Consider the following 18574-nt stretch of genomic DNA (forward strand, 5'->3'; position numbering starts at 1 on the left):
TTGGATGCAGTGTGTAGGAGTTGCCTCAGTGACAAGTAGTCAGGTGTATACTCACCACCTCAGGTGGCAGTCTGGCAGTCTATTCTTGCAGCAGTTTTGCTCCAAGGTATGTGGCTTTATTCACAGCCCCCAAAGTTCCCGCCCAACCAACATTAATAATGTTGGTGAGAGGATAATGCATGTGACTTATGTGGCTATAGAAAGTGCATGGAAATAAATTCCACTGGGGCTTTCTTCTAGCTAAGTAAGCATAAGATTGTAATGAGGGGAGATAAAGAAAATACGAAACAGAAACTGATTGGGTAAGTATGAATCACAGGATCTGCCTTCTTATCTTAAGCAAGCTTCTTTGAATTGCTTTGTATGGGAAATATTTGACAGGATAGTGGTAGACGGTGGGTGTTGCAGTTACATTAAACTTTTCTGTGGTCATTTCCCCGCTAGCAACTTAACAGTGTTTTTGTAGTCATCTAAGCATTGTGTGCAAAATGGGGACAGGCATTATATCACTTCCGTGATGGCTAGGTGGTTCTATATAAAATGCTCTAAGTCACTAGTGGAGGAATGGCCTTTCTTAAATCTTTATATCTAGCAGGTAAACAGTATTGGTCTTAGGAATTAGAGACGTATGCAGAGAGGAATTTATGTGCAGGAATGAGAGAGAGACAGAGAAATGCTATTGTCAGGATGCTTAGACCCTCGCCTTCCTCTACTTCTAGAAATGTATGACATTCCAATCCAGTCTATATTGAAAGAAAAGAAATAGATCCAAGCAGAGACACCATTTGTCCCTGTGAGGATGACAAATGCTTAACTGAATGTGAGCACATTGAAATGAGTTAATAAAAATAAAAAAGATCAGTTTTCCCTACATTCCAAAAAGGTTGGAAAGGGACCTTGAAGATCCAGGGCAGGAGTTCACAGACAAATGGCTGTCCAACCTTTGCTTGAAAACCTTCAGAGATGAAGCCCCTGTGAATCTTAAGAGGCAGGCTGTTCTGCTGCTAAACAGCTCTGTCAGGAAATTCCTCCTTATTTTGAGTTTGGATCTCCCTCTCTAAAGCTGCCACTGATTGGGTCTTGTCCTACCACTGTGAAAATAAATCCACACTCTCTTCCCCTTGACAGCCCTTCAGATATTGGAAGATGGATATCATATCTCCCCTTAGTCTTCTTTTCTCTAACCTAAACACACCCTGTTCTTTTTAACAGTTCTTAACAGAATTTAGCCTTCAAGCCCCTCACCATCTTTGTTACTCTTTTCTGCACTCTTCCCAATTCCTCAGCATCCTTGTATTGTGGTGACCAGAACTGGCTGCAGCATTCCAGGAATGGTCTGACCAGTGCAGAATAAAGCAGAGCTATCATGCATTAGTTGGGCATGACTAATGCAAACCACAAAGAAATGTTTTCTTTGTTGTATACATTTAAGTGGTTTGTTGAATCAGCTGATGAAATCAAACACAGGCTTTTCTAGCAATAGTACTACTAACTTAAGGCCTAAATACAGGTTAATCCCTGTATCCAGATCAAAGCAAGCACATACCACAAGTTCAACTAGCAAAGACATAGCTTGATGTTTATTTATTAAACAGCAGCAAATGGGGGAAAAAAACACCCTGGCAAAAATGGGATAAAAGGCAGGCAAAAACACAGACTTGAATAACAAGCAGCAATTTACATTATCTATATCAAAAGGCACAAAACTTTCCAGAGCTACTTAAAAATACTATAGATAATTAGCATGGGTAGTCCCAAAGCGGCCTTCGATTATTCCAGCTTTAACCCTTCTGTGTGTATAATGGCAGCAAAATAACAAGGGAGAATACCAGGTGATCCTTCTGTTCTGCACTCCTAAAGGAATATTTTGGTGCATTGGGATGATGTAACCAACACTAAGCTTCCATTTTTTCATTATGCAGTGTTGAAAAGGCGTAAGAAATAGCCAAAAAAATTAAGGCATGAGATAAAGAAGAAAATAGCTAAATCTGATTTATCTGAACACCATTCACTATACTTTTCCATACCTTTCTATCCTGGCCAATCATTCTTCCATTACTACCATATTGCTTTCTGTTCTTTAAATTTCTTCCCTTTCACCAACACCATCCAACCGTGATGGAATTCCCCTTCCTGTTGGCCCATTCACTTTTCCTCCCTATTTGTATCTGTTTTGCAATTTAATCCTCATTCATTCTTAAGTCCAAACCATCTCAACCGTTTTTTGTTAAACTTGGTCACTCTTGTATTCAGTTCACCCATTCATGTTTGATCCTTTGTCAGGGATTGGTGGGACTTGTTCTGCATCTTTAACACTGTAATTAAATTGAAACGAGATTATACAGCTCTGTGTATCTTTACTCAGCAAATCAAATCGTTTCGGAGTCAGTAAAAATAATTTCTATAAGAAGGTACACTTAGTGCATTTCTTTAATGCATTGAACGCGCGGAAACCTCGCGCTTTTACATAAAAGGAGGGCGCGGTTCGAGGCCGGCGGGAATGGAGTGATGATGTGGCATCTTTAGCATGTACAGTGTTATTTTCTCACTCGGCCGGCTGGCAAACTACATTCCCCAAGAATCTTTGCGCGAAAAGTGTGTTGCTAGTGTCACGGCCGCCATCTTGAAATCTGAGCCGCTATCAAAAAAGATTAGGCTGCTGCTGACAACTGCATCTCTCCCACTCTTGCGGCAGCCTGGGGAAAAGGGGGACTTAGTAGCACGGTTCAGCTTGTTGGAGGGGGGCGCTTTTGGGTACCGAAGTCGCCAGTAGATCAGCTGTGGGGTTTGGGCGGAGGGTGTGTGCGGGAGTGGAGGGGCGTTTCTGGGTCAGGCAGTTCTGTGGGGAGGGGATTATCTGGTTCCTCCCATCTGACCCCGCTGGGTTGGTGATGCTTCGGTCAGTTGAATCTAACGCAGCTGGAAAATAGCTGGCGTTCCTCCGGCGACCAAGAGGGAGAGGAAAAAAAGGCCCTGAAGGAGGAAGCTGGGAAAATGAGGGAATCGTGCCGGATTTGCGGTCGGGAACTTTGTGGCAACCAGAGGCGCTGGATCTTCCACACCGCAGCGAAGCTGAACTTGCAGGTTTTGCTCTCGCATGTTCTGGGCAAGGAGATCTCCCGGGATGGCAAAAACGAGTTTATCTGCAGCAAGTGCGCCTTTATGTTGGAGCGCATATATCGCTTTGATACCGTTATTGCCCGCATCGAAGCGCTGTCAATTGAGCGGTTGCAGAAGCTGATGCTGGAAAAGGACCGCCTCAAGCTGTGTATCGCCGGAATATACAGGAAGAACAATGACGAGCCCACCGACGAGACGGCGGACGTCTCCAGCCTGCCGGATCTCCGCTACTCGGCTCTCCTCCAGGAAGACTTCGCTTATTCAGGGTTTGAATGCTGGACTGAGCCGGAGGAGCGCGTTGGGGACCCACAAGCGTGCCGCGCTGCAGAAATCCGTCCTAGGCGGTGTCGGGGTTGCGCTGTGCTGCGCGTTGCGGATGCCGACTATGAGGCAATTTGCAAAATCCCCCGAAAGGTGGCAAGAAATCTCTCCTGTGGATCATCCAGGTGTTCTGCCAACGTTTGTAGTGAAGAGTTACCTATATGTGAGCCGGTAATTGCTGACTTGCTAAGCGTCAAGGCGCCTTTGGATGAAGAAAGCGTGGAAGGGGAAACTCCCGAATCGTCTCTTGAGTCGTTGGATGCAACCGCGGTATCCGGTGCATCCCGTCCGAAAGATGAGGAAACGGACACGGAGACAAAGAGAAGCGCGACGTGTAACTGTATAAGTGATTGTGGAGCCCACAGCTTGTCACTTCAGGGCAGCAGGTTAGAGGTAGCCCTTAGTTTGGTGAAAGCTTTTGACTGCAAGCCAGTCCAGAGTCCCAGGGGGAGCAAGTTACCCATCCCTGTAAAATCAAGTGTTCATTGCCAGGACTTCGATAAAAGCTCTTCTGGCTTCCCGAATGTGGTGCTGAAATCTCAGCCTGGTTTTGCCGTAGCTTTTCCTTTGGAGATGTCTGATCTTCAGGAATTGTGGGAAGACTTGTGTATGGATTATGTTCCACTTCGAACTAAGGTAGAAGATTATTTTTGCCAATTCTGCCTTTCAAATCCTTGAATATTGTCATCCTGTACATTTGACTCAATTTTGGCTTGAGATTCAATATTTTTGTAATCCACCTAACTGTTTACTACTTGCTTTCTTCACCCATTCTTGTTGGCTTCTGAAAATTGCATCTTCATTTTCTGGTCTTTTTTGGCTGTAGTTTTTTCTCCTTTAGCCTTGGGTTTTTGTTTTTGTTTTTGTTTTTGTTTGCTTTGCAAATGACTAAAATGAATGTTATGTTTGCAGAGGTACTGTTTTCTGCCTTCTTATATTTAAAAATAAGAGTTATTTCTCTTTTTTAGAGATTTTTTTGTGGAGTTGAGTTTATTAGTCCAGATTTGTGCTATTGTGGCATGATTAGGATTTTCACAGAAGAAACTGGCATATCTTCTGTTTTTTTTAAAAATGGGAATTAATAGCAATTGTCACAAAAGTATATCACCTGCAGAATCTCCTCACTAGCATACTAGATATCATGTGCAATTATTATGAATTTCATTCACTTTGCTAGCAATTAAAATTTTATAAATTTTACTTATACTTTAAGTGGCAATACTTAACAAAGAGTACCTCTAACTGCATTTATATAGCAATAAAAGTTAATTTCAGCCTTAGAAAGTAGAGAGATGCTTGTAACTACAGAGCAGCCAATTTGCCCATGACTGTGGTACTTTCTTTTCAGCAATTTTGTTTTATCCCAGTTTGCTTGACAATAGAAAACTCAGTTAAATTAAGTTAATTGCATGATGAAAATCCAGAGAAAGTGTCACACACAGAGCTGAGCTTTTCTGGAGATTATCATAGCATCTCCAGGAATTCAGATTCTGTTAAAATCATGAGGTTAGAATTCTGCAATTTGTGGAAGAGAAGCTGCTTTCTATAGTTTTAGTATAATGTATGCACAATCCTAATTATTCATACAGAAATCCTATTGAAGTCAATAAATAAGGTTGCAGTCTTGCTTGAAATCATATAACACTACAAAGGTCTACTGGTCTTAAACTGGTACATGATTATCTGTACTGATACTTGATCTAGGGTGAGTTTTTTAAATTTATCACAAGTAAGAAAAAAGGAAGGGCTCACACATAGGCTGAAAAAAACATTATGTTTGGATAATATAATGGCCAGTATATTAAAGAAATAGATAGTTTATTGACTGATTAGTCTTACTATCATATCAAAGAAAATAAAGGTAAAATACAAGGTCTATTTCCAGGATAAAATAGGTAAAAGAAAATACAATAATAATATACATATGTGCTAGATACAAAGAATCAATGTTCAGATAAATACATCTCCATTACGTGATACTCCAATCTGTCCAATATGACGGATTCTTAGCCTTGTCTATAAACTTAGCAGTTCTGCTAACAATGGAGCCAAAATATGTGAATGCCACAAGCTGCGTTCCATTGAAAAAAAAACTAATTAATTTTACTTCTGTGTTGCAGAGATATATTGCAAAGATTTGTTAGTGAAAGGAGTCTCTTTCTAGGGCTGTGCATACATTATACTTCGAAATGATTTGCAAAAACTGCCTTCAAGCTTATGCAACTGCAGCACCTTCTCTGATATTTATTAAAGAAGCTGAATACTTTTCAGGCTTCCTCATAAACCAGAAAAAAGATAATGATGCTTTAAGAAATCCACTCAAGTTCAGCAGCTGAAAGAAAGTTGAGCTTTAATGAATGCAAATAAATGCTGCGCTTTGCATCTTCCAAGCAGTTTTAGTTAAATAACATAACAATTAAAGATAAAGAAGGCACATATATCTATTGTTCTTATTCTCTTTGTCTCTTCAGAATGTGTATGAGGCTAATCAGCACCTAACTTACTGCGGTATGTCATTCAGCGAAGAGGAAACTGTGTTAAATAATACAGAATTTATGGAAAAAATCAACTGGTCAAATGCTATGAATAAGGTATTTATTTAATTTCAAAAATGCTGTAAATTATCTTGGGTACAACAAAATTGTTTCTACCTGTAAACATCTTCAGTCAGTGTGCTGGTATTTGCTGGCATGTGTATAGAGAAGCTAGAATACACCTTCCTGATTTAGTGCAGTTTTGGCTTTCAAGTTTAGACAGAATTAAGCAAATACTTTAGAGGGCAGGAGGATCTTAACAAGCTGAAATATTGTGCAAAACTCAGCAAGATGATTTTAACAGGGACAAATCAAAGGCATGAGTGGGGACAGCAGTGCATGAAAAAAAAATCTGAGATGTCTTGGTAGCCAAATGAACCAACACTGTGATGCAGCTGCAAGCAAGGCAGGGACAGGGTAGACATGATTTCTGGAATTCTTCCCAATCCCTCACCCAGCAGTGGCCGTTGGAGGTGTCTGTATTTTCTTCTATATAAAGAAATCTTACATGTTCCTGCCTTTTGCATTTGCATATGTGTGCATTGGGCAGCTATAAGACAAAGCTGCTTATACTCTACTCAGGATCACATTTCCAAGAAAAAAGGGTAGGTGAAAATAGAACAGTTGGCAGCGTTCAAAGAAACAGCTTCTATCATAGGGATGCATAGGAGGAATATTTTCTTGATTGAATTTCTCTTCAGCCCATTTTCATACTCACTTTTTCTTTTCCAGGCCTCTCTGACTACAGTATATCGAATTTTGTTCTGTTCAGTTTCTGAAGAGTTAGGCTGCTGATGGAGACATGAGCAGGCAGAATCTGAAACTATTTGCATAATTTCTTTCCAACATTTTGTTAGGTTGGAAAAGCATAAAAAAGCAAATGCAGTTCTAGGTTGCATCAATAGTGGAGTGTCAAGATTAAGAGAAGTCACTGTTCCTCTCTATTTTGTGTTGGTCTGATCGCTCCTAGAATAGTGCAGCCAGTTCAGAGCACTACACTTTAGGAAGGACATTGACAAACTGGAGCTTGTCCAGAGGTGAACAGTCCAGAGGATAAGAGGCCTGGAAGGAAAAACTTAGGAGCAATGGTTGCAGGAGTTGGGTGTGTTTAGCTTGCAGAATAGAAAACTGTAGGGAGACAAGTATCTCAAGGGCCGCGGCTGGGGGGGGCAAGCGGGGCATGTGCCCTGGGCGCCGCACTGGGGGGTGCGCCAAAATGACAAAATAGTATTTGTATACTGAATGTTTTATTAATTTAATGTATAATAGAATAATAAAACTTGCTAACACCACCTTCACCAACCCATGGCAGGGCGGGTGGAATCCATGTTTGCCCTGGGTGACACAGACCCTGGTTGCGGGCCTGGCTGTCATATACAATAGGGATTTTCAGACTTTTTCCAGCTGTGGAACCTGTTAGCTTTTTTTTTTTTTTAAATTCCTGGAACCCCTGGTCAAGAGACAAAGTTCTACTGATAGAAAATTGGTTATGTTCAGGTGAACTTTTTTTGTTTAATTCTTAATTTTAATGGAACCCCATCAAGTTCCCACAGAACCCAGTTTGAAAAACCCTGATCTAGAAGATGGGATAGAATTGTTAAATTGTTCTGCAGGACAAGGCAAGAAACAGGTTTCAATTACAAGAAATTGATTTTAATTGGATATTAGGAAAAAATTCCTACTGGAGGTGCTTAAACATAGGCTGGATGGCCACGTGTTGGGTATGCTATAACAGTGGCTTTCTGCACTGAGCAGGGTGTTGGAATAGATTATTTCCAAGATCTAACCCGTATACTCATATAGCAGTAATACAGAAATAATACAGAAATAATAATTTTTGATACTGTCAATCCATATCATAATTTTTTTGGTGCCTTCAAAAAAGGCATATTGATGATGTCTTAAATGCCATTCAGGCTTATCTGAAGGTCAGTAGCTATACGGTAGAGCCATTTGGGATTTCTTGTGAAAATTTAGCTATTCTGAAGTTTATCTTTGGCTCAGTTAAAAAAAGATTGAGTGAGTTTATCCTTAATTTAAAGTATCTTCAGCCGTTCATTTCCCTACTCTTGTTCATGTTATCTGAAAGTTAATGTGTTATTTTTTTAAAATCAAGATGAAATCCTTGTTTATATATAGATTATCTCTCCCTAAATTAGCAAATCTCTCTATGTAAAACTCCTATATGGAAATCTGAAAAGCTGCTGTAAGCTAACGTGCCATCAGTGTGCACATCTTCTTTCCATAAGTATTTCTGTAACCCATGTGGACTGTGAATATATGTTTATACCTGTAACTGTGCAGGTTGAAAGCAGTATTATGGCGATTATCCAGTAAACTCAGCTAAAAGTAGTGTCTAAGTTCAAGCCCCAGAAAAACTGGCCTCTAGCCCATGAAGAAATTATATAACTCCTTAATAATTTTCTCCTTAATTTTTCTCAGCTCTGATTTGGAATAGTGTTCCATCATTCTTTGGTGGCTGACTTCTAAAACATATTAATCAATTGAGGAATGAAGCATTTGTTGGATGCTATAGATAGAAAATTGACCATAAAAATAAATGCTTGCTTATAATACAGACAAGCCCAAACTTGGCGTGCTGTGCCATGCCGCCCTGACCCCCCCCCAGAAGAAAGGCAAGCCCAAACCTGGCGCGCTGAGCCGCCCCAACCCCCCCCAGCAGAAAGGCAAGTTCAAACCCACCTTTTTAAAGGTAAGCCCAAACCCACCCCTCCGTTAGAAATGGACTGGATCGGCGCGGTGCAGCGTGCCAAGCCCAAACACTGCCCCCGCCAGAAAGGGACTGGAGCGGTGCGCCAAGCCCAAACCCACCCCTCTGCCAGAAAGAGATCAGCTGACCCCTCTCTAGCAGAAAAGCAAGTCCAAACTTGGCATGCCTATTTTTAATAGTAACCCTCAGGCAACCGGAAACTACATTTATCCGGCATCTACCAATCCACATGGGTGCCATTTAACCGAGATTCTACTGTACTTGCAAGGCTATTGGAATGAGAGGAATAGTGCATTCAAATCAGGCATCAAAGCAATCCAGAGATTCTTGTAGTTTGCCTCTTACTCTCTCCTGAATTTGCATATATGTATAATGTCTGTGTGTGCAGAAGGTAATAGGTTCTTGCTGAAGCATTTACACGCTTTACTGTATTTAGTTATATTTGTGGTACTTTGTAGTTGGAAGACAATTTGCTGCTACTTCACCTTTTCTTAATCTCAAAAAACTTTTTGTCCAATTTGATTATATATTTCTTAAAACTACTTACTGAGTAGATTAAAACACATATGGATAAGAGCAGTTTGAACAACAGAAAAGGGTGAATTCGGAGGACCCTGAAAACTATACTGTACCTGGTGTTTAATCTGCAATTATATGAGCTGCAACTTTGATTTCAAAGAAAACCTACAATTCTCAGATTTCTTTTAAAAACTCTTCAAATTGGGAGGGCTGTAATTGTTCATTGATGTGATACATATTCAGTGCTTTTAAATAGAGAAGCAAATACAGAGAGGGGTTGGTGATAACTCAGTAGAATATTAATATTTACCCACTATAATAAAACAAATAGTGATATAAAATGTTTATTTGTGGTATTCAGCAGCTGCAAGATAAATTGAATGAAATGAATTTTGAATTGAAATCTGTCCAGCAAACATCCAAGAAACAGAATCACATAATCCAGAAGTTGAATGAGACGTTGAAGAGCAAAGAAAATGAGGTTTGTAATGCTTTTTTTATAGTAAATTTTATTAGGTTTGAAGAAAAGAATAAAAATTACAAAAAAAACAAAAAACTACAAAGAAAGAAAAAAAACTAAAAAAGTGCAAAAACACAAAAGAAAATTTTTTCTCATTTACAAAAAAATGTGGCTTCCAACTTTTAACAGCAAGGATATACAAATTTTTTTCCACAATCTCTTACTTTATGTTAAACCAAAACACCACATTATTTCTATAAGTCATTCCACTTTAACACATAATAAAAATCACTAAGTGCAGTTATTCCTCCCTGTATATTAAAATAAAGAAAAAAAAGTTCATATAAAACTCCTAAAACTTTTTCTCCCCTCCAAACGATAAAACATATTTAATTATTCCCTTCCTACCACTATTCTATGCATTTCTTATAACAAGAATCAAATTAAAAAGCACATAAATTGTCTGCTATTCTACTTAATAGTGCAACAATTTTAATAATCCCAATCTTAATAAACCCAAAAAACAAAGACAATTCAAAACAGTAAATCCAAATCTTTAAAGGCAAATAGCATCAATCAAATCCTTAAAGCAAACCAGATGAACATTCTTTAACATTTATCCCACTTCAAAATAAACCAAAGCACTTACATATCCCCACAATATGAACAAAGCTTTCCTTGAAAGAATCAAACAGCCCAACTGCCCCATCAAAAGATTCCAGGTTCTTTTCATGGCATTCCACCAGGAGATATGGTTTGCAGATCTCACTCTCTCCCTTAGATTTCTCCAACTCCATTATCCAATCTTCATCCAGCATCTCGATAAAAGTCCCAATCTCAGTCTTAAAAAAAAATGTTTCTATCGCTCTTAAATTCCACAATTTCATCCACCAGATCCCCAACCTGATGGCACATCTTAGATCTCATATTTTCCACAATATCATGGATATCTTGCATAAAAGCTTGATAGAAGTCAGAAGAAATCTGTTTAAAATCCTGGTGAAAGTCAGAAAGAATCTGTTTGAAATCCTCCATGTCTCACGCAATAGATTATGGCACCACCTAGGAGCTTAACCAGCGAAAGTTGAAGATATGGAAGATATGGGGAAGACACCCCCAGTGTTTGCTACTGGTGGCATGTTCCGCCCCTCTGCACTCAGACCCAGGCTGGTCAGCAGATCCATAGGGGCCCTGGTTTCCGGCTGCTGCTTTTTAATGCCAGGTCAGTTAATAACAAGGCCCCCCTCATATGTGACTTGATCACTGAGGAGGGGGAAGACCTGGCATGTATTACTGAGACCTGGCTGGGCGCTGAAGAGGGGGTGCCCCTTTCAGAAATGTGCCCAGCTGGGTTTACAGTATGGCACCAGCTGAGATCCCAGGGCAGGGGAGGAGGGGTGGCTGTTGTCATCTGAGAGTCTCTTGTGGCCTTCAGGGGCCCTGCTCTGCAGGTGGCCGGTTGTGAGACCCTGTTCTTCAAGCTGGGTTCCCGAGAACAGTTGGGAGTGTTGCTGCTATACCAACCTCCCTGCTGCGTGGCAACCTCCCTGCCTGAGCTGCTTGACGCCATCTCGGGGCTGGCGGTGGAGTTCCCCAGGCTTATGGTTCTGGGCGACTTCAACCTGCCATCCCTGGGGCGTGCCTCGGAGGCAGCTCGGGAGTTCATGGCTACCATGGCAGCCATGGGCCTGTCCCAGATAATTCAGGACCTGACTCGAGACAGTGGTCACACCCCAGACTTGGTTTTCTTGTCAGAGCAGTGGCAATGTGATCTGAGGGGAGAGTTAGATCTGTCCCCATTGTCATGGTCAGACCATACCCCGGTGGCCCTGAGATTCTCTTATGCCACCCCCCTCCGCAGGGAGGCAGGACCCATTCGATTGGTCCGCCCCCGGCGACTGATGGACCCGGTAGGGTTTCAGAGGGAGCTGGGGGTTATACCCGAGGATCTGCTGCATGGTCCAGCAGAGGCCCTAGCCGCAGCCTGGAATAGGGAGGAGGCTGGGGCTTGGACAGGATCGCGCCTGTGCGGCCTCTCTTGTCTCATTGAACCCGGCACTCCCCGTGGTTTACAGAGGAGTTGAGGGTTCTGAAGAGGGTTAAGAGACTCCTAGAGTGCCGCTGGAGGAAGACGAAGACTGAATTCGACCGAACACAGGTAAAAGCCGCCATTAAGGCCTACCTTGTGGCGATAAAAGTGGCAAAATGTCAATATTTCTCTGCTCTTATTGCGTCTGCAGAATGCTGCCTGATGGCCCTGTTTAAGATCACTCGATCCCTTTTGGGGAAGGTGGGCTCAGTGACCCACCTACAGGGCCATGCAGAGGAATTTGCTGAGCATCTCCAGGACAAAATCGCTCAGATCCGCTCCAAGTTGGACTCCACGCGTGAGGCGTGGTCTGGAGAGATACCAGGGGAACAGGCTTACCCAGTTATCTGGGAGCAGTTTGATCCTGTTGGATTGAGGAAGTGGACAGGATCCTACGGACAGTAAATGCCACCACTTGCCATCTAGACCCATGCCCCTCCTGGCTAGTAAAAGCAGGCCGGGAGGTGACATGTGGTTGGGTCCATGTGATGGTTAATACATCCTTGGGAGAGGGGGTGTTTCCAGCGACCTTTAAAGAGGTGTTGGTACACCCTCTCCTCAAGAAGCCATCACTGGACCCTACTGTTCTGGACAATTTTCATCCAGTCTCCCACCTCCCCTTTTTGGGGAAGGTGCTTGAGAAAGTGGTGGCTTTGCAGCTCCAGAGGTTCCTGGAGGAAACGGATTATCTAGACCCCTTTCAGTCAGCTTTCAGGCCGGGTTATGGGATGGAAATGGCATTGGTCGCACTTATGGATGATCTCTGCCGGGAGCAGGATGGAGGCAGTGCATCCATCCTCGATCTCATTGATCTCTCAGCGGCCTTCAATACCATCGACCATGGTATGCTTTTGGGGCGGCTCAGGGAGTTGGGTGGGTGGCATAGTCTTATGCTGGTTCACCTCCTTCCTCCAGGGCCGATCCCATTCGGTGTTGATAGGGGAGGAGAGATCGGCCGCACGGCCCCTTCTTTGTGGGGTGCCACAGGGATCATACTCTCCCCTCTCCTTTTTAACATCTACATGAAACCGCTGGGCGAGATCTTCCATCACCATGGGATGAGGTATCATCAGTATGCTGATGATACTCAATTGTATATCTCCATCCCGGGTGAAGTAAGTGATGCCGTGACTACCCTCTCCGAGTGTCTGGGGGCTGTGGGGGCCTGGATGGGGAACAACAGGCTTCAACTGAACCCTGGTAAGACCGAGTGGCTGTGGGTTAATGGTTCTTCTGTATCTGGGACATTAACATCTCTGGTTCTGGATGGAGTTGCACTGCGCCAGACAGACCCGGTGCGTAATCTGGGGGTCCTCCTGGACTCACGGGTCCTGCTCAAAGAGCAGGTGGCAGCCGTGGCCAGGAGAGCCTTTGTGCAGCTACGTGCTGTGCACCAGTTATGCCCCTTCCTGGACCGGGAGGCCCTTCGAACAGTCGCTCATACCCTTGTTATCTCTCATATAGACTATTGCAATGCGCTCTACATGGGGCTACCCTTAAAAAGTATCTGGAAGCTCCAGCTGGTCCAGAATACAGCTGCGCGAGCTGTTTTTGGTGCCCCCAGAAGGGCACATGTAACACCACTGCTGCGTGAGCTGCATTGGGTACCAGTTTGCTTCCAGGTCCAATTCAAGGTGTTGGTTATTACCTTCAAAGCCCTACATGGCATGGGGCCATGTTACCTGAGGGACCGCCTCTTCCCCATTACATCAACCCGTCCCACCCAATCATACAGAGAGGGCAGGCTGCGGACCCCATCTGTAAGAGAATTTCATCTGGCGGGGTCCAGGAAGCGGGCCTTCTCCGCATTAGCTCCCGCCCTGTGTAACATGCTGCCCCCGGAGGTGAGATTGGCCCCATCGCTCCTGGCCTTTTGGTGGAGTTTGAAGACCTGGTTCTGCCGCCTCACTTGGGGTGGAGAGGGGAATAGATCTACATGGGGATGGTTGCTATAGACCACCCCTCCCACCCTTGGACTGTTTTAGATTCTTCACCACTTGGATTCTTTATTTTTACCTCTATTTATATTATTTATTACTGTATTTTACTCTCTGTATTTATGGTTATGGTTTTAATCAATCGTTGTAAACCGCCCAGAGTCCCCTGACGGGAGGAGATGGGCGGGGATAAATTAGATAGATAGATAGATAGATAGATAGATAGATAGATAGATAAATGTTTGCTGCCTTTGAGTTATTTATAAAAATAATAAAGGTGGGATAAAAAATATTTTTAAAAATCTGCTTTCATATATAAGAATGCCTTAACAATCTTACAAAAGAAACTTCCATGAATAGTAGTTTTAATACTGTGAACAAGAAATTGAGTTATGATATAGCAACCATTGCATTTCAATATGTGTGTGTGTGTGTCTGTATAAAATTAAAGCATTATTGTGATTATTATACAAATAATTAGAAAATGCACTCAGCATTAATCTGTATTTTGATCAATATGTTTAAAGGGCACAGTAATCTTCATAATCAAACATGTAGCCAATATAGAACTGTAGAACAAAAGTAAGAAACTGTTGAAATTTGAAATTATTCAATGCAGAAAGTTTTAATGCATAAAAATTCAACTTCTGAGCCAACGGTTAAGCTCACATACTTTTCTACAGGTGCGTGATGTTAATAAATTCATTTTGGCAACAAATAGAAAAAATATTGCAACAAAACAGCCTTTCTCTCTCACTAGCTGTCTAATCTTTGAAAATGTACAATGATTGTTGACATTCGTTAGTTATTCCATAAAGATAATCATGTGGTTTTTAAGTTTCCTCTTATAATTAACTTGTTTTTTACCTTCAGAAGGACATGTGGATTGTAACTTAATGAACTCTTTAAATGCCTAGCACATTTCTAGGTCACCTAAATATGCAAATATTACTTTGCAGATTTCTTACTTTAGTTGTAGAGCCTTATTCTATTATCACTGAACTAGCATCTGATTCTCTGTTTTCCTGTAGAGAAATTCTTATACTGGCAGCTTCAATTCTGATATAAACATTTTAAATTGACAATTGAAATGTTGCTAGTTTCAAGTTCACACTCATGTTTCTCCTTGAAGAGAAACATAACACTGTCATCAGTGTCCTTGAGAAAATGGCAGCAGGAGGGAGGATGCTGCCTGAGCACTTGCAGTTTTAGCATGTTTTCTTTCTTCTGTGGATAGCAGTTGAACCAATAAGTATCAGCAATGGGTTGAGACTAGATCAGTGAAGTAGGTACAGGATTTGCCCAATGACACCTTCTGTACTGGAGGTCTAGTTGATGATCCTTAAGCGTTTGGGTTAGTTGACTCATCACTGGAGGTTATGTCTCCTAGACAATTTTCTCCTGCTTCTGCTTTAGTTTCTGATTTCAAATTGCTCGGTCCTGTTTCCTGTAGTGTGAAGAACTGAATCATGTAATTCAGAATCAGGATGAGAGAATAGTCAAACTACAAGACATGCTACATAAGAGCCAGCTTGGGCAATTACAGGTATGGCTTTTTCTTGGATTTTTTAAACTTAACATTTTTTTGTTTATATCCCTAAAACATTTGAGTTTACAAGATTTTTTCTGAGTTTTACAAGACAATTAGCCCTAAAATATAATGTATATTGAAAACAAAATAAATTTCCCATTAAATCCAAAAAGAGCAAAATGCCAGCCAAAACATTTCTGGTATTGACATAGATGATACAGTAGCATATTATAAGATGCAAAGATCTTACTTTTCCAAAGCAAGAAGGTTAAATAATTGGATACTTTGGAAGCTAATTATTTATCTGCTTATAGCCAATAATTTAGGTTAGCAGGTAGAACAATAGTGATCTACTGTCTACAGTAGAAAGTCTACAGTAGAAAGAAATTGATAGATTTGCTAGTATTCAGACTTCAGGACTTCAGAATGTTGAATTATGTATGGAAATGGTATGAAGACAAAGCAACTATTGCTAAGAAGATGGTGTTTTCAAGAAATAATTGGATTCCTAGTCCATGGCCTAGTTTGTCAGTATAAGAGGCTCTGAGGCAGGGAGGGACTGCACCTCGCAAGGGTAGGGTGAAATGTATTTGGCTAGAGCCTTGCTAACCTTTGCAGAATGGCTCCAAAGACGGAGACAGGAGACAAGGCACAGACCATTAGGAACATAGCTGCATATGATAATGGAGGAATCACAAGCCAGGAAATACTGCCTGGAAATTTCCAATTTCCAATGGTAGGCAGATAAGTCAACAATGACATGCACATGTTCCAGTGTCTATTCACTAGTGCTCAGAGAATGGATAACAAACAGGAAGAAGAAGAAATCCTAACGGGAAAGCAAAAATGATCACATAAGTATTAAGAAATCCAGCAGGATGAGAATCATGATTACAATGTGGAAGTCAGAGGATATTAATTATTCAAAGGAATAGTTCCAATAAGAAGGGAGGTGAAGTCACTTTGTATGTAAACTGGAGTTGTAAAGGTGGAGCAAGGTGGATGATTTATTGGTTGTACAGCTGTAAGTCACCAAATTTGATTTGAATTTCAGGCCTGGGCTGTGACTATCAGCTGCTGCAAGGAAGTTCTAACTGCTTCCCTTTTCTTCCTGCAGAACAATTGCTTTTATTGTCTTTTTTGTGATAATAGAATATGCCTGGATTTGATATGAATCAAATAAGAGGGAATGTATTGTTGGCTGGTGTGGCACGGGGTGGTAGGCGGCAGTACTGCAACTGCAACTCTCCCCACGACCCGAGTTCGATCCCAGCAGAAGCTGGATTCTCGGGTAGCCGGCTCAGGTTGACTCGGCCTTCCATCCTTCCGAGGTCGGTGAAATGAGCACCCAGCTTGCTGGGGAAGGTGACCACTGGGGAAGGCAATGGCAAACCACCCCGCTAGAGTCTGCCAAGGAAACGTCGCGAAAGCGGCGCCCCCCCAAAGGGTCAGACGTGACTCGGTGCTTGCACAGGGGACCTTTCACCTTTCTCATGGTTCAAGTACTGCCTATGTTTTCCCTATTTCCTTCCACTGCTGGGAAAAAGACTAAAAGAAGGGACTAATCCTTTTGCTGAGAGTGTGAATGGTAATGGCAGCTGCCTTTGTTTAGTAAGTCATCTAGGTCCATCCAAGGGCAGCTGTCCAGATCAGTGAATTCTGCGCAGCTTCACAGGAATAGTGGAGATCTCTGATGCCCTGTGATATAACTCAGAATGTCTTTTTAAAACCTATGTTAATGTCAGCATTTTACTGACCAGTGATTTCTCTGCCTAAACTGCCTCTGTTCTGCTTCCTGCTTTTGTATCTTATTAGAACTCAGATGGCTGTTCTTCACTGCAACAGAAACAACAAATAGCATTTCTTGATGTACAGAATGCCCTTTTCCTCACTCAGTTGGAAGTGCAGCAACTGCAGTGGGCCCAGCAGCAAAAGGATCGCCAGTTGGCTGAGACCAAATGGACCAGCCAGTTTCTGGAGACAGCATTGCAAGAAGAACAGCTACAAAAGGAAGCAGCTTGGAGACACAATAAGGTACGGTTTTGTTTTTTGTTTTTAAATCATATGGCTTAGCAGTTTGGTGTTCATGCTGCTTTTTTTTCTTGCTGGGAAAGCCTTGTGAGGTCCAGCAGCCAGATGTGTAGATTATTTAGCCGTGACAAGTCATGTTGCCCAGGGTGCACCACGAGGAGGCTAGTCTACATAGTCTAGGTATAAGGTACAGTATGACCTTACTACTTATATGGAAGAATATGGGCCTAGAACTCAAGTCAAATAAACTCCTCATTGATTGCCCAAATAGGTTCAGTATTTCTCTTGTTGTATTTTCAGGGTCAAAAAATATGCATTTGCATTGGAACCTGCCATCCCTTCACATAAGCAATATTGTAGAAATTTCATACAACTGATATGTGGTAACTTAGTCTGGCCATAGTTGGTATTTTTTTTATTATGTGACAATCATGTGGACACAGCAATTTAACCCACGGTTGTTTTATTTTTATTTGCTGCAATCCAAATAGACTCTTGAGGGTTTACATGAAACAGACAAATTTAAAATATCCATGGTAAAAATTAGAAATAATTAAAACAAAATCAAACCCAGAGATCCAAGAAATCAGAAATAAATAAATAAATAAGGCTAAGTCTAACTAGAGTGCTCTATGAAACAGCTCAGTCTTCAGCATCTTCCTAAATGCCATCTGATCTCCACTGAGAGAATCACAGAATCGTTGCTGCTACTGAAACGCAATGCCTTCTGGACTCAGCTCTCTTTAATTCCTCAGAATGGGAAACTACGAGTAGTTTCTCTTAAGGTAAAGGTAAAGGTTTCCCTTGACATGAAGTCCAGTTGTGTCCGACTCTAGGGGGCGGTGCTCATCTCCGTTTCAAGGCCGAAGAGCCGGCGTTTGTCTGTAGACACTTCCGTGGTCATGTGGCCAGCATGACTAAGTGGAACGCCGTTACCTGCCTGCCGAAGTGGTACCTATTCATCTACTCACACTTGCATCTTTTCGAACTGCTAGGTTGGCAGGAGCTGGGACTAGCAACCGGAACTCACCCCGTCACGAGGATTCGAACCGCCGACCTTCCGATCGGCAAGCTCAGCAGCTCAGCAGTTTAACCCAATGGCCTAAAAGGCCAATTCTGGTTGGAGTAAGTGGTCTTGCAAGCATCCAGGTGCCAAGCCATCTTGGGCTATATAGGTCAAAATCAGTACTTTAAAGTGCACTCAGCAGCCAAGTAGAAGCCAGTGCAAGACCCACAGATAAATGTTAATGTGCTCCCAAGTGTCAGGAGCTGACGTACTGACTGCTGCGTCTAGACACACT

The 18574-nt window shown here is 42.0% G+C and overlaps 1 protein-coding gene across 3 annotated transcripts in view; it reads left to right on the plus strand.

Annotated features, from left to right (window-relative positions):
• PDE4DIP (phosphodiesterase 4D interacting protein) overlaps positions 1-18574 on the plus strand; it is a 98203-nt gene that overhangs the window by 25420 nt on the left and 54209 nt on the right. The window contains exons 1-5 of one of the 3 annotated variants that reach the window (XM_063298580.1): positions 2814-4077; positions 5913-6032; positions 9587-9706; positions 15165-15257; positions 17058-17276. In XM_063298580.1, the coding sequence (XP_063154650.1) occupies positions 2995-4077; positions 5913-6032; positions 9587-9706; positions 15165-15257; positions 17058-17276 (1635 nt within the window). In that variant the 5' untranslated portion in view covers positions 2814-2994. Of the gene's footprint in view, positions 1-2813; positions 4078-5912; positions 6033-9586; positions 9707-15164; positions 15258-17057; positions 17277-18574 lie in introns of those variants that run through there. The other 2 variants (XM_063298582.1, XM_063298583.1) reach the window with 2 other exon arrangements.

The sequence above is a fragment of the Candoia aspera genome, chromosome 3 (genome assembly GCF_035149785.1).
Source record: "Candoia aspera isolate rCanAsp1 chromosome 3, rCanAsp1.hap2, whole genome shotgun sequence".
NCBI lineage: Eukaryota > Metazoa > Chordata > Lepidosauria > Squamata > Boidae > Candoia > Candoia aspera.